Source organism: Mustela erminea, chromosome 7 (genome assembly GCF_009829155.1).
Source record: "Mustela erminea isolate mMusErm1 chromosome 7, mMusErm1.Pri, whole genome shotgun sequence".
NCBI classification, from domain to species: Eukaryota; Metazoa; Chordata; class Mammalia; order Carnivora; family Mustelidae; genus Mustela; species Mustela erminea.
Window position 1 is genome coordinate 11,145,131 of NC_045620.1, and position 15,057 is coordinate 11,160,187.

A 15,057-nucleotide genomic window follows, 5' to 3' on the forward strand; every position below is an offset into this window, starting at 1 on the left:
GGCTGGGGGTCAGGGCCAGCGGGAATGGGGATGAATCGCAGGGCTGGAAGGAACTAAGAGGGCCAGCACTGGCTTCCCTGCCAGAAGGCCCAGGCCTGGGAGCAGGACGGGCTGTCCTACCTGCTTTCACTTTCTATTCCATGTGTTTTTTTATTTTTTTCTTTCTTTTCTTTTTGGTCTGTGTCTGTTACCAAAAGCAGCTTTGGATGCCTTTTGGAAGACTGAGGGGGTAAAAATAAGTGGAGGCTCCAGGCTTCCCGCGGAGAACGCCACGGCCTTCCGCCACACTCCCGCGGCTGCGTGGATTGAGAACCTAGAGGAAGGCCCGGCGTGGTCCTGCACGCGCGGCCTGGCAGGGGCGCCCAGGGGCTGATCCGCAGTCGGGGGGCAGCAGCAGAGCAGACCCGGGGAGGACGCACTCCCAGCCACCTGTGGGCAGCAGCAGCTGTGAGCCGGCCGGCAGCTGGGCCGGTACGAGGCCCCTCCGCTTGGCCCCACGTGCTCCTCACTAAGGGGCAGGGGCAGGAATTAGGCTCAGGCGTGCCTGATCCGAAGCCCACCGACAACGCGTCTGCTGCTGGCCCCTCCGAGTCTGGTCGGTGGTGACACAGCTGAGTCCAGGAGCGTGTGACCCATGCATCTGCAACACTGGAACACAAACACAGAAACTGCCTCTGATCCAGCAGCATTCACGTTTATTTCTAAATAGCCAGTGACATGGCTGTTCTCCAGCCGTTTCTGCCTTCTTTACAGAGTGCAGTGAGATGAGGCCGGGGCTCGGGCGTGGCAGCTCCTGGGGTGCCCATCCCCGAGCCACCCGATCGGAAGCCCCCTCCAGAAGAGCAGCAAATCATCTCAGGAACCAGGACAAAGCAGCAGCCTGACCTCCCCAAAGGTCCTTAAAACAAAAAAGCAGTAATTTAAAAAAATCCTTCATTTTCCCCAAGCAAATCACTCAGAAGAACACAACGAACAGACCAAGTGTGGTGGGGGCTGCGTCGGAGACAACGTTCCGGCCTGCGGGGAGCCACGAACCTCGGAGCTTGGCACTCAGCAAGGAGCCTTCCCCGGCCTGCGGCGGTTCCTGCCAGCAGGGCTGGGGCTTCCAGAAGAGCCTGCCCTGCAGCGCCCACAGCGCGTCCCCTGTGTGGCCACGCTGTCGCCCCGATGGCCAGGTTGGCGTGCGCTGGGTGGCCTGGCAGGCAGCTCCCCGTCTGGAAGGCCCGGTGTTGGGGGGCGGGTGAAGAAATGGGGTGAGCCAGTGGGATGGCGCAGCCCAGGGGGAACTGGCGGCTTCCTTCTTCTGTCAGGTGACCAGCGGCCGCGGGGGTTCCTGACGTGCAGCTTGGCTTGCGTGACAGACGGCAGGAACCGAGATGCAAGGCAAGGTGGCTCCTGCCTCTCCCTGGGGGTGTTTCCGTTTACACCAAACTGCCCGGGGCTTTGCAGACGGAGTTCGAGCCATGGGCTGCGGCGTGGAGAACGCCTGAGGTGGTTCCCTACACAGCTCAGCCAGCAGGACAAACAGCCGAGTGCTGGAGAGAGTGGGGAGGACCACGGCGCCTCTTCCCTCTCTCCTTGCATTGAGCGTCTGACTTGACGGCAGATCCCTGTGGCGGATTCCTCCCAGCTCGGAGACGCGCACCTCTGCCATCCAGGACTTGGCGGCGGAGGAGAAGCCAGCCACCACCCGGCGCCACCCTCACTCTCTGAACCAGGGCGAAGTGGGGTCCCGGCCGCGGCCACCCCACTGAGGACTCTGCCAAGTGCACCGGCCCCTGTGGGAAGGCGGAACTGAGACCTCCCGGGGGCGAGTCTCGCTGACGACGTCTCTGGCGTGGGTTTCAGGGACAGGATCCCCACTCGTCCATCTTTCCACATTTCACTGCACATAAAGGAATCCACAGGCAAACCAGAGCTCCCTAGGCTGACCTGGGGTACTCCGGGGTGGTCACCACTCTGGGCCAGGCCCTGCCCCTTGGCCCTTCCATCAGCCAGGGCCCAGCCCGCATTTCCACTGTGAAGAGAGGTAGCCATGCTGGGTGCGGGAGGGTTTTGGTTCTGCCGTTGGACCGAGCGTCTGCGCACCCGACTATGGAGCTGAGCCGCCTCCTTCCGCCTGGCCCTGGCTCAGCCCAGCCTAAAACCTGATCTCTGGGGACCTAGGACAAGCCAGCTCCTTTCCCTGTAATGTCCCACACCACCAGCCTCAGGGAAGGGTTGTTCCCAGGGGTCTTACAACAGGGCTGCAGCGGGCGCCTTGGGTGTGTGGCTTGTCACCACATGGCTCCCCAAGACCAGCACGTCTTCCCAGTTCACAGATAAAGGGCCAGTTTCCCCACAGGCCCTCCCTCTGAAGTGTGACCTTGTCTGTGCACTATAGCTCTCCCATGGCCTAGACCTAGACGGGATTTATTCCTGTCTAGGGACTATATATATATATATATATATATATATATATATATATATATTTTAATCTATTAGGCATTTATTGCCCCCAATAACAGAATCATTAGGTATGCTAAAGGTAGATAGCAGCAAATTTCTGATTCTCAGGCAAAGACACTTGAAAAAAATGCACCAGGAAAATACATTTCCACGGGCTCTGCCTGTGGTAAAAGTGAAGAAACAGACTGGAGGAACACAGGCTCCCTCTTCAGGAACCGGCTCCAGCCCGCCAAAGCCTCACTTCAGCAGGGGGCAGAAGAGGCTCATGGGAGAACGTGCCCCGCCCACTAAGCCAGGCCTTGGGGACCTTCCAACCTTGGACTCTTCTCTACCACAGCATCATTTTCAGGTCTCAGCTAAAAGTGGGAGGCAGGCAGGACCTGGTGACAAGGGGGCAGTCTGAATTGAGAAGATCCTGTTTTCACTACTTTATCTGAATTCCTAGCCGCCCCCCACCACATTTTCTGGTAAACTAATGAGTTTACAATGCAAGGAACACATTCTGAGATCAGACCCTGAACTTTAGAAGTGAAAGGTGAATTACTTATGGGTTAGGGAACACTCCAGTCTTGGATCCCTGCCTCCTCCTGCCAGATGTGGCCCCTCCCTTTGTGACTTCTTCCCTTACTTTTCCAGTAGAAGTATGTAGGAAATGATGGAGACCAGAATTATGCACGGTATTACCCCTCCAGTGATGGTATCAGGTGCAGTAAAATATGCCCATTTGGCTTAAATTACGAGGTTAAAGTGAGAGGTTACAAAAACACAAGTGAGTATACTTTAACCCTATCAAGTGCAGATTTTCTCTGCATGTATAAAAAGGAAACCATGTGCTTCCTGTCTGACTGGCCTCACACTTCCGGAAAGGGGTCTGGCCTGGTGGTTTCTGAAGTCAGTCCTTCCTGACAGCCAGGACCATGCTGCCTGAGGCAGAACAGATGGAATTGTATGTGCTGCCAGCCCAGGGTCCATGCTGGCCCGCTGTGTCCCCCCAGAGAACCAAGGACATGCACATGACGAATTACACCACCCCAGAGGTGTGCTGGGTCCCAAGACAGGGACCCTGAACCACCCAGGGGAGTTGCCACTGGCCCAAAGATGGGCAAAGGCTTGCAGGGATGAGGTTTGTTAAGGGCAGGGGAGGACTGGAGGCAAAAGTCAGTAGTGATTCTGCCTGAACATGAGTCTAAGCTCCTCACCCTAGACAGCTGGGAGCCGGGACCCCAGGGACGGGGCAGGGCGTGTGCATGTGAGAGGGAGAGAGCACATACAGACGCTCTGTGAGTGAGTTCTGGGCAGGGGTGGCTGGGGAGGAGCATGGAGCACTGCTGCTCTGGCCCCTGCCCTTGGGCCCTGGGAAGCTGGGACCCAGGCCAGTGAAGAACTGGGGCAGGGAAAGAGGAAGTGCTGATTAGCAGTAAAAGTGACAGTAGCCAAACAGTGGGCAGACCCCACGGTGCCCAGGAAATGGGGCCTCTGGATGGACAAGGTCCACCGAGCGAGGGAGGTGATTGCTAGGCTCTCGTTCCTTTGTCAAAGTGCATGAATTTGAACTGAATTCAAAGACAGCAGATGCTGCGGGCACGAGCCCTGTAACTCTAGCTTCTTCCTCCAGGGGGCGCACTGACCCCACAGACTAGGCTCGCTCACCCCTCAAAACCCAAGGATGCAGCTTCCAAAGAGACTCCCCACTGGGGTCATGCGCCCCCTCGCTGAACCAGTGTAAACATTCACACTATTCCCAGAGGAGGGCAGCAGCTGCCCACCGCCCAGGGAGACGGCCTGCAAGGTGCCAGGCAGAGGTAAAGAAAAAGGTCACTAGGTTTTTCCTTCTCAGGGAGTGCAAGCAACATCACAAAGGGGAGCATGAGGTTTTCCAGATTTCCGAGCCCACCACTTAGGTCCGAACGGCTGCTGATGAGACCACGGGAACCTTGATGACCAAAGGGAAATGGCGGCTGACTCCTTGTGCTGCTGGAACAGGCAGGCGGTCCTGTGATGCAGGGCCATGGCTGGGAATGGCAGAAGCCCCAGCTCCCGCAGCACCCCAGTCACGGCAGGCTCCACAGCAGGGCACGGCTCCTCTTCTCGGGTCCCTCAGTCCGGCAGAGGACTCTGCACCCTGGCCGCAGAAGCAGAAGGAAGATTTACCCGGACAGCTGGTCCCTCTGATCTGCGGGCTGAGAAGCAACACGAAGAGCAGGGGTCCTGCCCGCTGAGGCCCGGGGACGCGACCTACTTCGGAAGCAGACAGCTGGCTCCAAGGGCCAGGGACGTCCGGTTTCCGAAGACCAGGGCCTTTGCTTCCCCCTGCTTCCATCTCCCCTGAGGGGGCTGCCCCACGTGAGCCCCTCCGGGGCCCTTGCTGAGCGTCTGTCGTGGGAGCCACGAGGAGGCCGGACGGGGCGCTGTGCTCCGTCACAGCAGCTCCTGCTCGTCGTCCTCGGAGCCGGAGGGGCCCTGGCGCACCTCCTCGTACCACTTGTTGGTGAGGGTTTTCATCTGGATGCGCCCATGGTGGAGGTCCTGGAGCGGGAGACACAACCAAGCCCTTGTCAGTGGGTCTGGGTCAGGTCAGGGCCGAGGATGTGGGGAGCTGTGTACCCCGTGGGGGTGTGGGACAGACGGAAGGGCACGTGGCTACAGGCAATTTCCAAGACTTAACCAACAAACTCGAACTGGGACTTTTCTCGGTGGGGGTGGAGGTAACCGGAGGTGTCACTCAGAAACAGGAGTAGGAGGCAGGCTGGTGTGATGTTAAAAAACACGGCTTCTGGAATCAGACACCCTTGGGGGGTGCTCCCACCTCTGCTGCACCTTGGCTGCGTGACCTCCGGGGGTTACGGCACCTCTCTGGGCCTCAGTCTCCCCAGCTGTCTGGTGAGAGAGCAGCTGCGGCTATGACACAGGTCACTTGGAGGATGAAATGAAGCAACAGGAACATTCCCATGCTGACAGCGACCATGACTGGTGGGGCGGGAACGTGGGCTCGGAAACAAAGTGGGGCAGGCCTGAGCCGGGCCCCGTGAGACTGTGTCATTCACTGTCACCCAGAGGCCGGCAGTCCCCAGAGGGCTGGAACAAGAGCCCTGAGCCGTGGGCCACTGCCTGAGGCCCCAGCATGTTTGCAATTTTCAGCTCAGAATCAGTAGCGGTCAATGTCCTGCGTCTATCATCCAGGAACACGGAACCGCGCTAACAAGTCTATTATTAAACTAGCACTAAAAATGGCAAGGAAAACCAGCAGATGCTGAGTTCCACAGCATACCCAGCTGCCCGCCTGGGAAGGGGAAGGTCAAGCTGGGGGAGGTGGCCTGGCTGGCCCCCCGCCCGCCCTCTGTCGGGCACCCTTCGCCATGTGTCCCACCTCCTGAGTTAGCCGCCGTGTGAAGAAGGGGTTCAGGTACTTGGCGTCCAGCCACACGAAGCCTTTGAGGTCCTGCCGCCTGATGTAATGGGCTTCATACTCCTCCTCCGTGAGCTCGGACAAGTGCTCTGACTCAATGGTGTTGCCCTGTGCGGGGAGGAAGGCCGTCCGGGGGTCGTGAGCTGGTCTCTTCCTGAAGCCCCCACCCCACCCCGCCTACCCAGCAGAGCCTCGCTTCTGGCCACCAGTGTCTCCGACCCTAACTGTGCCTTCGGATCAGCGCGGGGCGTGTGTGGGCAGCAAAGCGTCTCCTGGGAGCCTGCAGGGAGGTGGGAAGGTTTATAAAAATGTGACGGATAGCCAGGAGTAAATGAGAATTATGAATAAATCAGGAATAAATCAGAATTTATTTTAAGGGGGGATTTAAATTCATTTTTATTTATTTTATTTTTTTACTGGGGTTTGGTTTGTAAGCTTTCTAGGTGATCCTAATGGGCAGGCAGGACAGGAACTGCCCTTCTAGGTGATTTCACTCGCAGCCAGCGGAACAGGGAAGCTCCTTCTGTCATTTCTGCCGATAGCTGCGTGAGCTGCGGTTCCGCTCTGGGCAGGTGTTGGCCAGTCAGTGAGTATGTGTGTGTGAGTGTGTGTGCGCACGCGTGCAGAGGTGGGGGGGCAATCCCGGGGGGACCTGGAGAGGAGTGACAGCAACTACCCCAGAGTACGGCAGGACTGCAGGGGGAGGAGGTCTCTGTTCACCGGATCAACAGATCAACGCCAGCAGAGCTCCAGGCCCCAGGCCCAGGACAGCCCCGTCTGCTGCAGGGATGACCAAAGGCCAGCAGGGTGTGAATGTAGCATCTGAAGTCACAGCCAAGTGGCCTCCACTGGGTGCCTGGGCAGTGGAGCAGGTGCAGGTGCAGGATGTTGGGGGGGGGGGAGGAATCACCCAGAGGGCTTACAAATCCTCAAAATCCTGGTCCCCCTAGGCCCACCTGCAGAGTTGTGATTCAGCAAGTCTGGGATGGGGCCCCAGAATTCGCCTTTCTAACAAGTTCCCGGGGAAGCTGCTGATCCAGGGACCTGCACCTCAAGAGCGCTGATGGAGAGCATGGGGGTGAAGAGCACAGACTATGGAGTCCTGACCGCTCTGTGCCCCGGTGCTCTTATCTGCAAACTGGGGAGGAGCAGAGAGCACCTGCTTCCTGTGGGTTCTCAGGGCGACCTGAGACGGTGTGAGGAGTGCACAGCCACCGCACCTGTGCCACAGAGAACATTCCCGAACATTCCCTAAGCAGCAGCTGCTCTTCCTCTGGGCATACATCCTGGTTCCGCAGGAGCCGGGCTCCAGCAAGCGTGGCTGTGGGGCTGGGGGGGCAGCAGTACCTGGCACCCAGCATCCTGCTCAAAACACAAATTCTCTCCAGCCACAGCTTAGACCTGGGGAGACCCAGGAGCCCTCCACCAATTCTGACAAGCCTCTGCAATGTCCGAGAACCTATACTGGGTCTTTTGTTAGAAAGGGACAAGGAAGTTAGGGGATGGGGGTGGCCAGGGACAGGCTTCTGAGAGTGAGAGGGTCGTGCTGAACCAGCCCCGACTGTGACCACCCGCCTGTGATCACCCTGTGACCCCCCAAGGGCTTCCTCCCAGCCAGGCCTTGGAGGAGACATGGGCCAGGCCACAAAGAGACCTGAGGCCAGGATCTGGCCAGTCCTGAGCACCCCAGTGGGAGAGTGGGCTGTGTCCCTGTCTCTGCTGGTTGAGGATTTCTTTGCTTTCCTTGACTGAACAAAGTTACTGATGACCTCAAATAAGGGAACTAGAAAAAGAGGCATTTCTAGAACTGGGGGTAGGTGGGTGGGGGCAGTGCAGGAAGGCGGCCTCACAGGCCAAGGACGACCTCTGCTCCTGTCAGAGCGCCTGGCTCAGCACAGGGGGCCTAAGGGTCCACACAGGGCGAGGAGGGCTGACGCCAGGGAAGGGGCAGCCACAGGGGCAGGAGGTGGCCAGGGATCTGGGAGCCTCCGGCTCACCGCAGTGGGGCCCCGGACACCTCCCTTGTCTGTCCTCCAGGAAGCCAGCTCTCTCACGGCCCTCAGAGGCCGGCAAGCACTTTCCCCTCCCCAGGCCCCCAGCAGGAGGCTTTCAGCAGACGCGGTGGGGGAGGAGGATGACGACGGACTTTAAAACCTTCCACAGGGTGGTGCTGGGAGAGCCTGATGTGGCTCCACGCCCCCACTCCACGGCCTCCGTGGCTTCACCGGGCCCGACGCTGGCGGGCCACCCACAAAGGGCCTCAGAACTCCAGTTCAACCTCCTTTTGAGCGTGTGCAGGCGCCGAGAGCCTGTGATCGCGTCTCGCTGCCCCGCCTCCCGCTGCGGCGGAGACCGAGCCCGTCCCCTCCCCACTCACCATCTTCTCTGTCTTGCTGAGGTTCACGTCCTTCTTGCTCCGGCGGCGCGCCTTGGCGTCCTCGATGTCCATGAGGCGGATGAGAGGCATGGTGCTGCCGCCCAGCAGCAGGATGGTGAAGAGCACCAGGACGATGGTGGTGGTGCCGATGAGCTGCCGCTTCTCCATGGGCTCCAGGTCCAGGTGCAGGCTCAGGGCGTAGGGGATGGCGCCCCGCAGGCCTGGGGGCAGGAAAGCGGGTGAGAGGAGCCGCCTCACCGACTGGGCGCTGGGGACCTGGGCACAGCCCTGGTTCACACCCATCGAATGTTCTAACGCACCCGACTGCGGAGGACGGCCGCCTCCTGTGAGGCTCTGGGCTTGAGAGAAGCGGGCTGCAGAGAAGTGGGGGCTGACCTCATCCCATTTCCACTTCATGAGGTGGCCGAGTGGGTCAAACGAGGTGACCCATCCAGGCCCTGAAGCACCAGGTGTGCGTGCGTGCCCGCGTGAGGATCTGTCCTGCCAACGCTCACGTTCTAGAAATCTGACTGCTAGTGCAGACTGAGCCGTCCCTGTGTGTGCGCCAGGCCCTGTGCGAAGGGCTCCGCATGCACAGTCTCGCTGGAACTTCGCAGGAGGGCTGGGAAACAGGCCCTGCGACTCTCCACCACAGGCAGATGAGGACGCGAGACTGAGGGGAGGACGCGTCCTCCCGGGGCCTCACAGCCTTGTAGGCAACAGCAACCAAGGCCCCTTTGCTTCTGAAGATGTGGCTCTCCCGCAGCTCCTGGCTGCACCGGTAGGCTCGGGGCTGCTCTGCTGCGGGCCAGAGGCTGCCGGGAGCTGCATCCTTACCTCCTGTGGTGCTGCCCTGCGAGGCGGCTGGCTGGGCTGAGGGGCTGCCCTGGGCTGGGAACAGCACCTTCTGGAGAACGTGCTGGCTTGCCCGATGCCCCCCAGAGGGTAACAGGTGGGGAGACCACAGACAAGGGCTTGTGCCACGGTGAGCGCCCGAAGAAGGGGAGAACGGGGCAGGGGACACTGTGAAGGGTCTGACAGACACAGAGGCTAGAGCCTCACAGGACGATGGGGGTCTGACCGCAGCAGCAGTGCGGACCTGAGACACGGGCACAGAAAGGGGACAGGATTAAGAGAGACATGGAGAGTGGAAGCAACAGGCCACAGGGGTGAGCCGGAGGTGGGATGGCCCGGGAAGGGAGGGGCACAGACAATGGTGGGGTGTCCCAGGAGGCTGTGCTACACGGCGCTCTGGGAGCAGGCTCTGGAGTCTGGCTCCTGGGGTCACCCCACCGCACCCTCCTTTCCCCCAGGCCTCAACTCCACCTCTCCACCTGTCACACAGGACTAGAAGCGGGGCCTGCCAGGTTGGTGGCCTGAGGACAAAATGCTGGGCACAGGACAGGTATACACAGAGCAAACGTGGAGTGAGCCAGACCTCTGTCCTAACACACATCACTGTTTCCCGTGGAAGAGGGACGCTGGCAAAGAAGAGGTTGGGCAGGAAGGTAAATTCAGTCCCAAGACAATGAGCTCTCACGGAATCGAAGGAGGACTTAAGTATGAGTCAAGATCCAAGAGCAAAGAGCCCTGGGGTGTGGGAACTTGATGGATGCTGGGGCCACCGGGATGGGTGAGCTTGTGAGACCACAAGAGCAGAAGCAGGTCTGGGGCTACGTCCTGAGGATGCCAGTGTTTTAGGGGCTGGTGAAGGTTGTAAGGGGAGAAGGAGAACCACCAGGAGCATGGCCTGGAAGCCCAGGGAAGAAGGTCCCCAGGCAGAAAGCAGATCAGTGGGAAGAAGGAGCTCACAGCTGTGGAGGTGGGCTGGACGAGGGCTGCCCTGTGCCCACCAGGTCTTGGCAGCAGAAGTTTACCTGGAGAAGGCCAAGTTCAGGCCCATGAACAGGAGGTGAGGAAGTGGAGAAAACAGAGGAGGACAGCCCACTTAAGGAGGTCTGGCTGCAAAGGGAGACGGGAAGCAGCTGGGGGGCTGTGCGGAAGGGATGTTGGTTGAAGTCGCTGGTTTCTTCCCTTCTGGGAAAGAAAAGAATCTCCAAGAGTTTCAACGATGATGTCTCAGTAAAGACAGAGGTTGAGGATCCAGGAAAGAAAGGGTGAAAATCTGTGGAGAGAGGGCTCGGGATGGCCTGGGAGGAACAGCTGGGACCAACCTCCCTCACTGTTTAAAACAGTGCCACCATTCCCCACAGAGGTCTCTCATCATGCCCGCCTCCCCCAAACAGCTCACACAACCATGTAAAGGATCTCTTAGATTTTGAGATTTTTAAGACCTTGGATCAACACTTTAGAAAAAAAATGTTTTCTCGTTGGCAAGAAAGACTGAGGAAAAAGTTTCTCTCACTAAACATACATACATACATACCTCACACACATATACATATGTATATATTTTAAACAAGGCCTTTTGAAAGAGGAGAGAAATCTGCAAGAAATGTATAGATATGCTGTTGGATCGAAAACAGCTTATAAAGCATGTTGCTCTACCCCGACCCACACGGAATATTTTAATTATAATATTTAAATAAGAAAGTACAAAGAACGGGATGTATTGCTCAAAAATAAATTTAAAGATGCCTAAGGATCCAGTCTGTTAGGAGCCAAAGATGAAATCATTCCCTTCCTCTAGAAAGTAGAGGAATTTGCACAGAAACTGAAAATGTTCCAATCAACTCTCAGAACTCTGACTGGATGAAAAGAAATAGCCAAATCTAGCCTGTAGTGTGAAACTGTTTGAACTTGAACCTTTTCTCTTTGGAGCCCCTCACTGCTTGCAGGCAGGTGAGAGCTGTCCCCGGTGCGTGCTGCTTGGGCTGCCCGTCGAGAGGAGCAGGAGCAGGACAGTAAATGCTGGCTTTGCCTCCTGTCGTCACGGGAACCCAAGCAAATCCGTTGCCCTTGAACCTGAGCCTCCACACGTGCCGAACAGACGAGCACTACCCACTCACCTTGCAGCACAGAGCCTGTGAGGGGCACCGTCTGTGTGGGACTCACCCGGCGCCGGTAAACGGGGGCTGGCATGATTCCTGCCTTACGCGGCACGCCCGGTTTCGGAGGCCCCAGCGGAGAGCCACTCGTGCTCTCCACGCCGTGCAGGCCTTTATAAGCGATCTTCCGTCTACTGCTCATTCAATATTGGACTCACCGCTAAACCACATGATGAACATCATCTTCGGGGTGATTTTATGATCACGGAAGAAATTCAGGAGGTAGGAAAGAGGGAAAATGTTCACGGCTCTGCCAAACAGTACAAGCACCTGTGAAGATCAACAAACGAAGCTGTAGACAGAAACCACTGGGCCTTCAAGTGAAGCTTGTTGAAGCTAACACAGACCTTGTGACACGCCCATAATAAATGCAGCCTTCCCCTTGGCCATGAAAGACATGAATGGCAGCGCTAGGCAGAGACCCAGCTGGGGCGTGTTGCTAGAGATGCTAGTTTCTCTGAGTCTGGGAGAAGATCGCACTTTGTATGTTATGTTTCCGCAGCCAGGAAGAGAGGACTAACAAGGTATCAAAGCCAGCTTTAAGCTATGACAGGAGAACAAAACCGAATGCCAAGGGGCCAGGCTGAAGCATCCAGGGATTAATTTAAGGGCACTCTCACTTTTCCAAAGGTGCTTCACCGTGGGACAGGCCTACACTAATCATTCCCAATGGGCTGGCTCTGGAGGGACAGACAAGGTTGTTCCTGCCTCTCCCGTGGGCGCCCCCAACCTCCTCAGGGAAAGGAGGGGTGACTGAGAAGGGCTTACACATAATGCTGCTCGTAAATGCTAGTCCCAAAGCAAAAGGAATGCGTAGGTAGGTTCTAAAAGGTCACATGCGCCCTATCTGGCAAGTGCTTGCCAAGGCTTTTGGTTCCTAACCATCCCCAAAGTTGGTCTTAAAAAATATAGCCTTACGTAAGGTTTAGATCTTATCTAACTGGATACCCAGAAATACTTATTAACTTACTTTTTTCATCTTGGTTATTACCATAACTAACTTAGTAATACGTAGACAATATACACATGTACATTCGGCAGGCTCTAAGTTTATTCTTTTAGGAAGCATGAATTGAGTGTGCTTTGGCCTGTATGCCTTGGACAGTCAAGTTAACAATGGCTCCCAATCATCTAACATTTGTATGTCAGACAATGTGCCAGGCATTTTATATGCATTATATCTTGTTAAATTTAGATCCCTGCAATGCTTTTATTACTGGGAGCCATGCCCCAAACCTGGTTCCGCCCCCAAAGCCTGTGCCCTTGACCACTGAGCAAGTCTCAGGTAACCCATCAGAACAGCAAGGGCTATCTCCGGGAAAGGCAGGACCGGCCTGCCTATGCACTCGGGGGAGACCAAGCTCCCTCTCCGGAGCACCTTCTCATTTTCCTCTTGCTCGCAGCTCATGGTGGAGGGAGGACCTCCTCGCTTCACCCACTGAAATCCAATCTTTCATTCCCACACCTGTGTTTCAGGTGTGACCACACTAAAGACTATTATACTTTCTGTAATTGACTTTTGCTGTTCTCTTTGCCCTGAAACCTGAGTTTGGAGGACAGGTAACAGGGACAAAAGCAACGAGCTCTTGCCGACTGAGAGGTGGAAGCACCCACACTACCAGGAGAAACATCATTTCCCTTAGGGCTCTTTAGCTTCTCCGTGCCTCAGTTTCCCCACACGCCAAACAGGCAGGCCTCACTGGTTTGCACATGGCAGGTGATAGTGTTATAAAAAGGTCTGCGTCTCAACAGCTGGGTTCTGTTAAGTGGCACTGGTAGTAAGAGTTAACTGTACATGAATCATGATAACTGAGCACAGTAAGGCGTGTGTCTCACCTATCTTAAGTTAACAGTGGATCTAAAAGGACAACAGAGATCAAATTAGGGACTACAGTATTGATCAGTAGGCGGGCTTATGGGAGACGAGCTCACACTGAGGGGTGAGAGACACAGAAGGGGCCCAGATGAGGGACCTGGGAGCACAGGCTAAATGCCCACATGTTAGAAGCCATTCATGTCACTTCCATCTGATGCCTGAGGACCCTCCCCCCTGACTCCATTCTGCCAAAAGATTTGATTTTACTGTGAATGATTAAAGTTTTCTTTTCCTATTTTAAATTACTTAATTAAGTTAAATTCATATTTTAATTTGTTTCCCCTTGCTGCCCCGAGTCCAATGGTAAGTTTCGCGAACCTTCTGAATGGTAAGAATCACCAGGGATGACTGCTCTGGGTGAACCTCTGGGGAGGTAAGGCTGTGGTAATCTTTACTCTAAACAAGTGTCCAAGGTCACGCGCAAAAACGGACACATTTGAAGAAAACCACAGTGAGAAGTATGTGCATTACAGATTATCCAGCAAAAGTGGAAAAAGAAATCATCCCCAATTCTACAACCACTGGAAATGTTTTGCTCCATTTTTTTACATGTTTTTTTTTTCTATGCATGATGTTTTTACATGGTTATGATCAATTATACATTCAATTCTGAAAGTTGCTTTTACCACCTAATACAGAAACACAGAAACTTGTAGTTTTTAGAGAAGACCATAACCTTCAAGGTCATTTAATATTTAAAAAGAAGCAAAAATTCTTTTCCAAGGATATTCATTCCCTTAATTCCACCCCTTCTCCCTTCATCATATGTTTGTGATTTTTTAACAAAAGAAACTTTAAACAGAAGAGTGTCTATGTAGCTGTTGACCTTGAGCAGTTAACAGTTACATAAATGAATCCAGAACATGTGGTTATTGATCTACAAATAAGTAATTAAATAAAAAACAAGGAAAATACTTACTATGCACCAGATGACAAAGGAAATTTCAAACTTGTGAGGGAAACTAAAAATGGACAGGCCAAGAAATGCAAACACACATGTTTCTGAAACAAACCAAAGAATGGATTATTCAGCCCCAACTATTTTCTTCTAACACAGCACACAAGCAAACATTTCACAGTAAGTCAGGATCTACTGTAATACTCTGCTTATTGTCTGAAAAATCCGGCACCCGATGCCTTGCTGGAAACCGCGCTTCGGTCGGCTCGTTTTCTTCTATCGCATGAGCTGCACGTGCGTGCTTATTCAGAATCTCCTCATTTAATGAGGCAGCTGTCAAATAAATGCAAATACATAATCTCCCACCTGGGGAAGATGATAAATCTATGAATCTGTCCCTTTGTCGAACAGTCATTGGCAAGGATCCCAATTGCAGCGAAGTCCGAGAAATGACTGCAGATACCACATTCCTAGTGTGAAAAGGTCCCTCGGTTAACTTTCTTGCCAGGGCAGCCAAAGCTAGAGTGATGACACGCATTTAATGCTGCCACAGGTTGGGAAGACAGCTTGTCCTGGCAGGATCTACAGGGAGAGGGGCATTTCCGACTCTTGGCTTCACTCCATAGGTCAGATTGAGTCGACGCCGCTCTCTGTGCAAGCAGGTACTTGTGTACCCAAGAAAGAGCGCCCCGTGAATTCCTAGCACTAGGCTCCCTGCTGACATGGTCATGTCCCCCAGAAGAGGCTAATCATCAGGGAGACAAGGACTGTATTTTAAAATAGTTGAACATGATAAAACAGAGAGGCTGTTTTAAAACATTTCAGCCATGTTCTTCTCTAAACATGCATCTTTTTAGAACAAGTCTGCAAGTGGGAGTGTATACACACCCTCCCCCTCCTTGAATTTTTTTCTTATCTAATAAACATTTTTGTGATCTTTCCAAATCAGCCCATTTAGAACATACTCAGATCTATGTTATGCTTTTCCCGGGCGGCATAAATTCCAATATATTGGTACATCACGGCTAGTTTAACAAATCGGTG

The 15,057-nt window shown here is 54.7% G+C and overlaps 1 protein-coding gene across 5 annotated transcripts in view; it reads right to left on the reverse strand.

Moving 5' to 3' along the window:
- Positions 1-679: 679 nt before the first annotated feature.
- The window catches only part of SLC9A8 (solute carrier family 9 member A8), a 70,645-nt gene continuing 56,267 nt past the window's right edge, over positions 680-15,057 (reverse strand). For 2 of the 5 annotated variants that reach the window (XM_032350380.1, XM_032350379.1), the window contains exons 12-16: positions 14,035-14,117; positions 11,398-11,509; positions 8,232-8,452; positions 5,816-5,962; positions 1,311-4,974 (exon numbers count right to left, since the gene is read on the reverse strand). In XM_032350380.1, the coding sequence (XP_032206271.1) occupies positions 4,867-4,974; positions 5,816-5,962; positions 8,232-8,452; positions 11,398-11,509; positions 14,035-14,117 (671 nt within the window). In that variant the 3' untranslated portion in view covers positions 1,311-4,866. Of the gene's footprint in view, positions 899-1,035; positions 4,975-5,815; positions 5,963-8,231; positions 8,453-11,397; positions 11,510-14,034; positions 14,118-15,057 lie in introns of those variants that run through there. The other 3 variants (XM_032350377.1, XM_032350378.1, XM_032350381.1) reach the window with 3 other exon arrangements.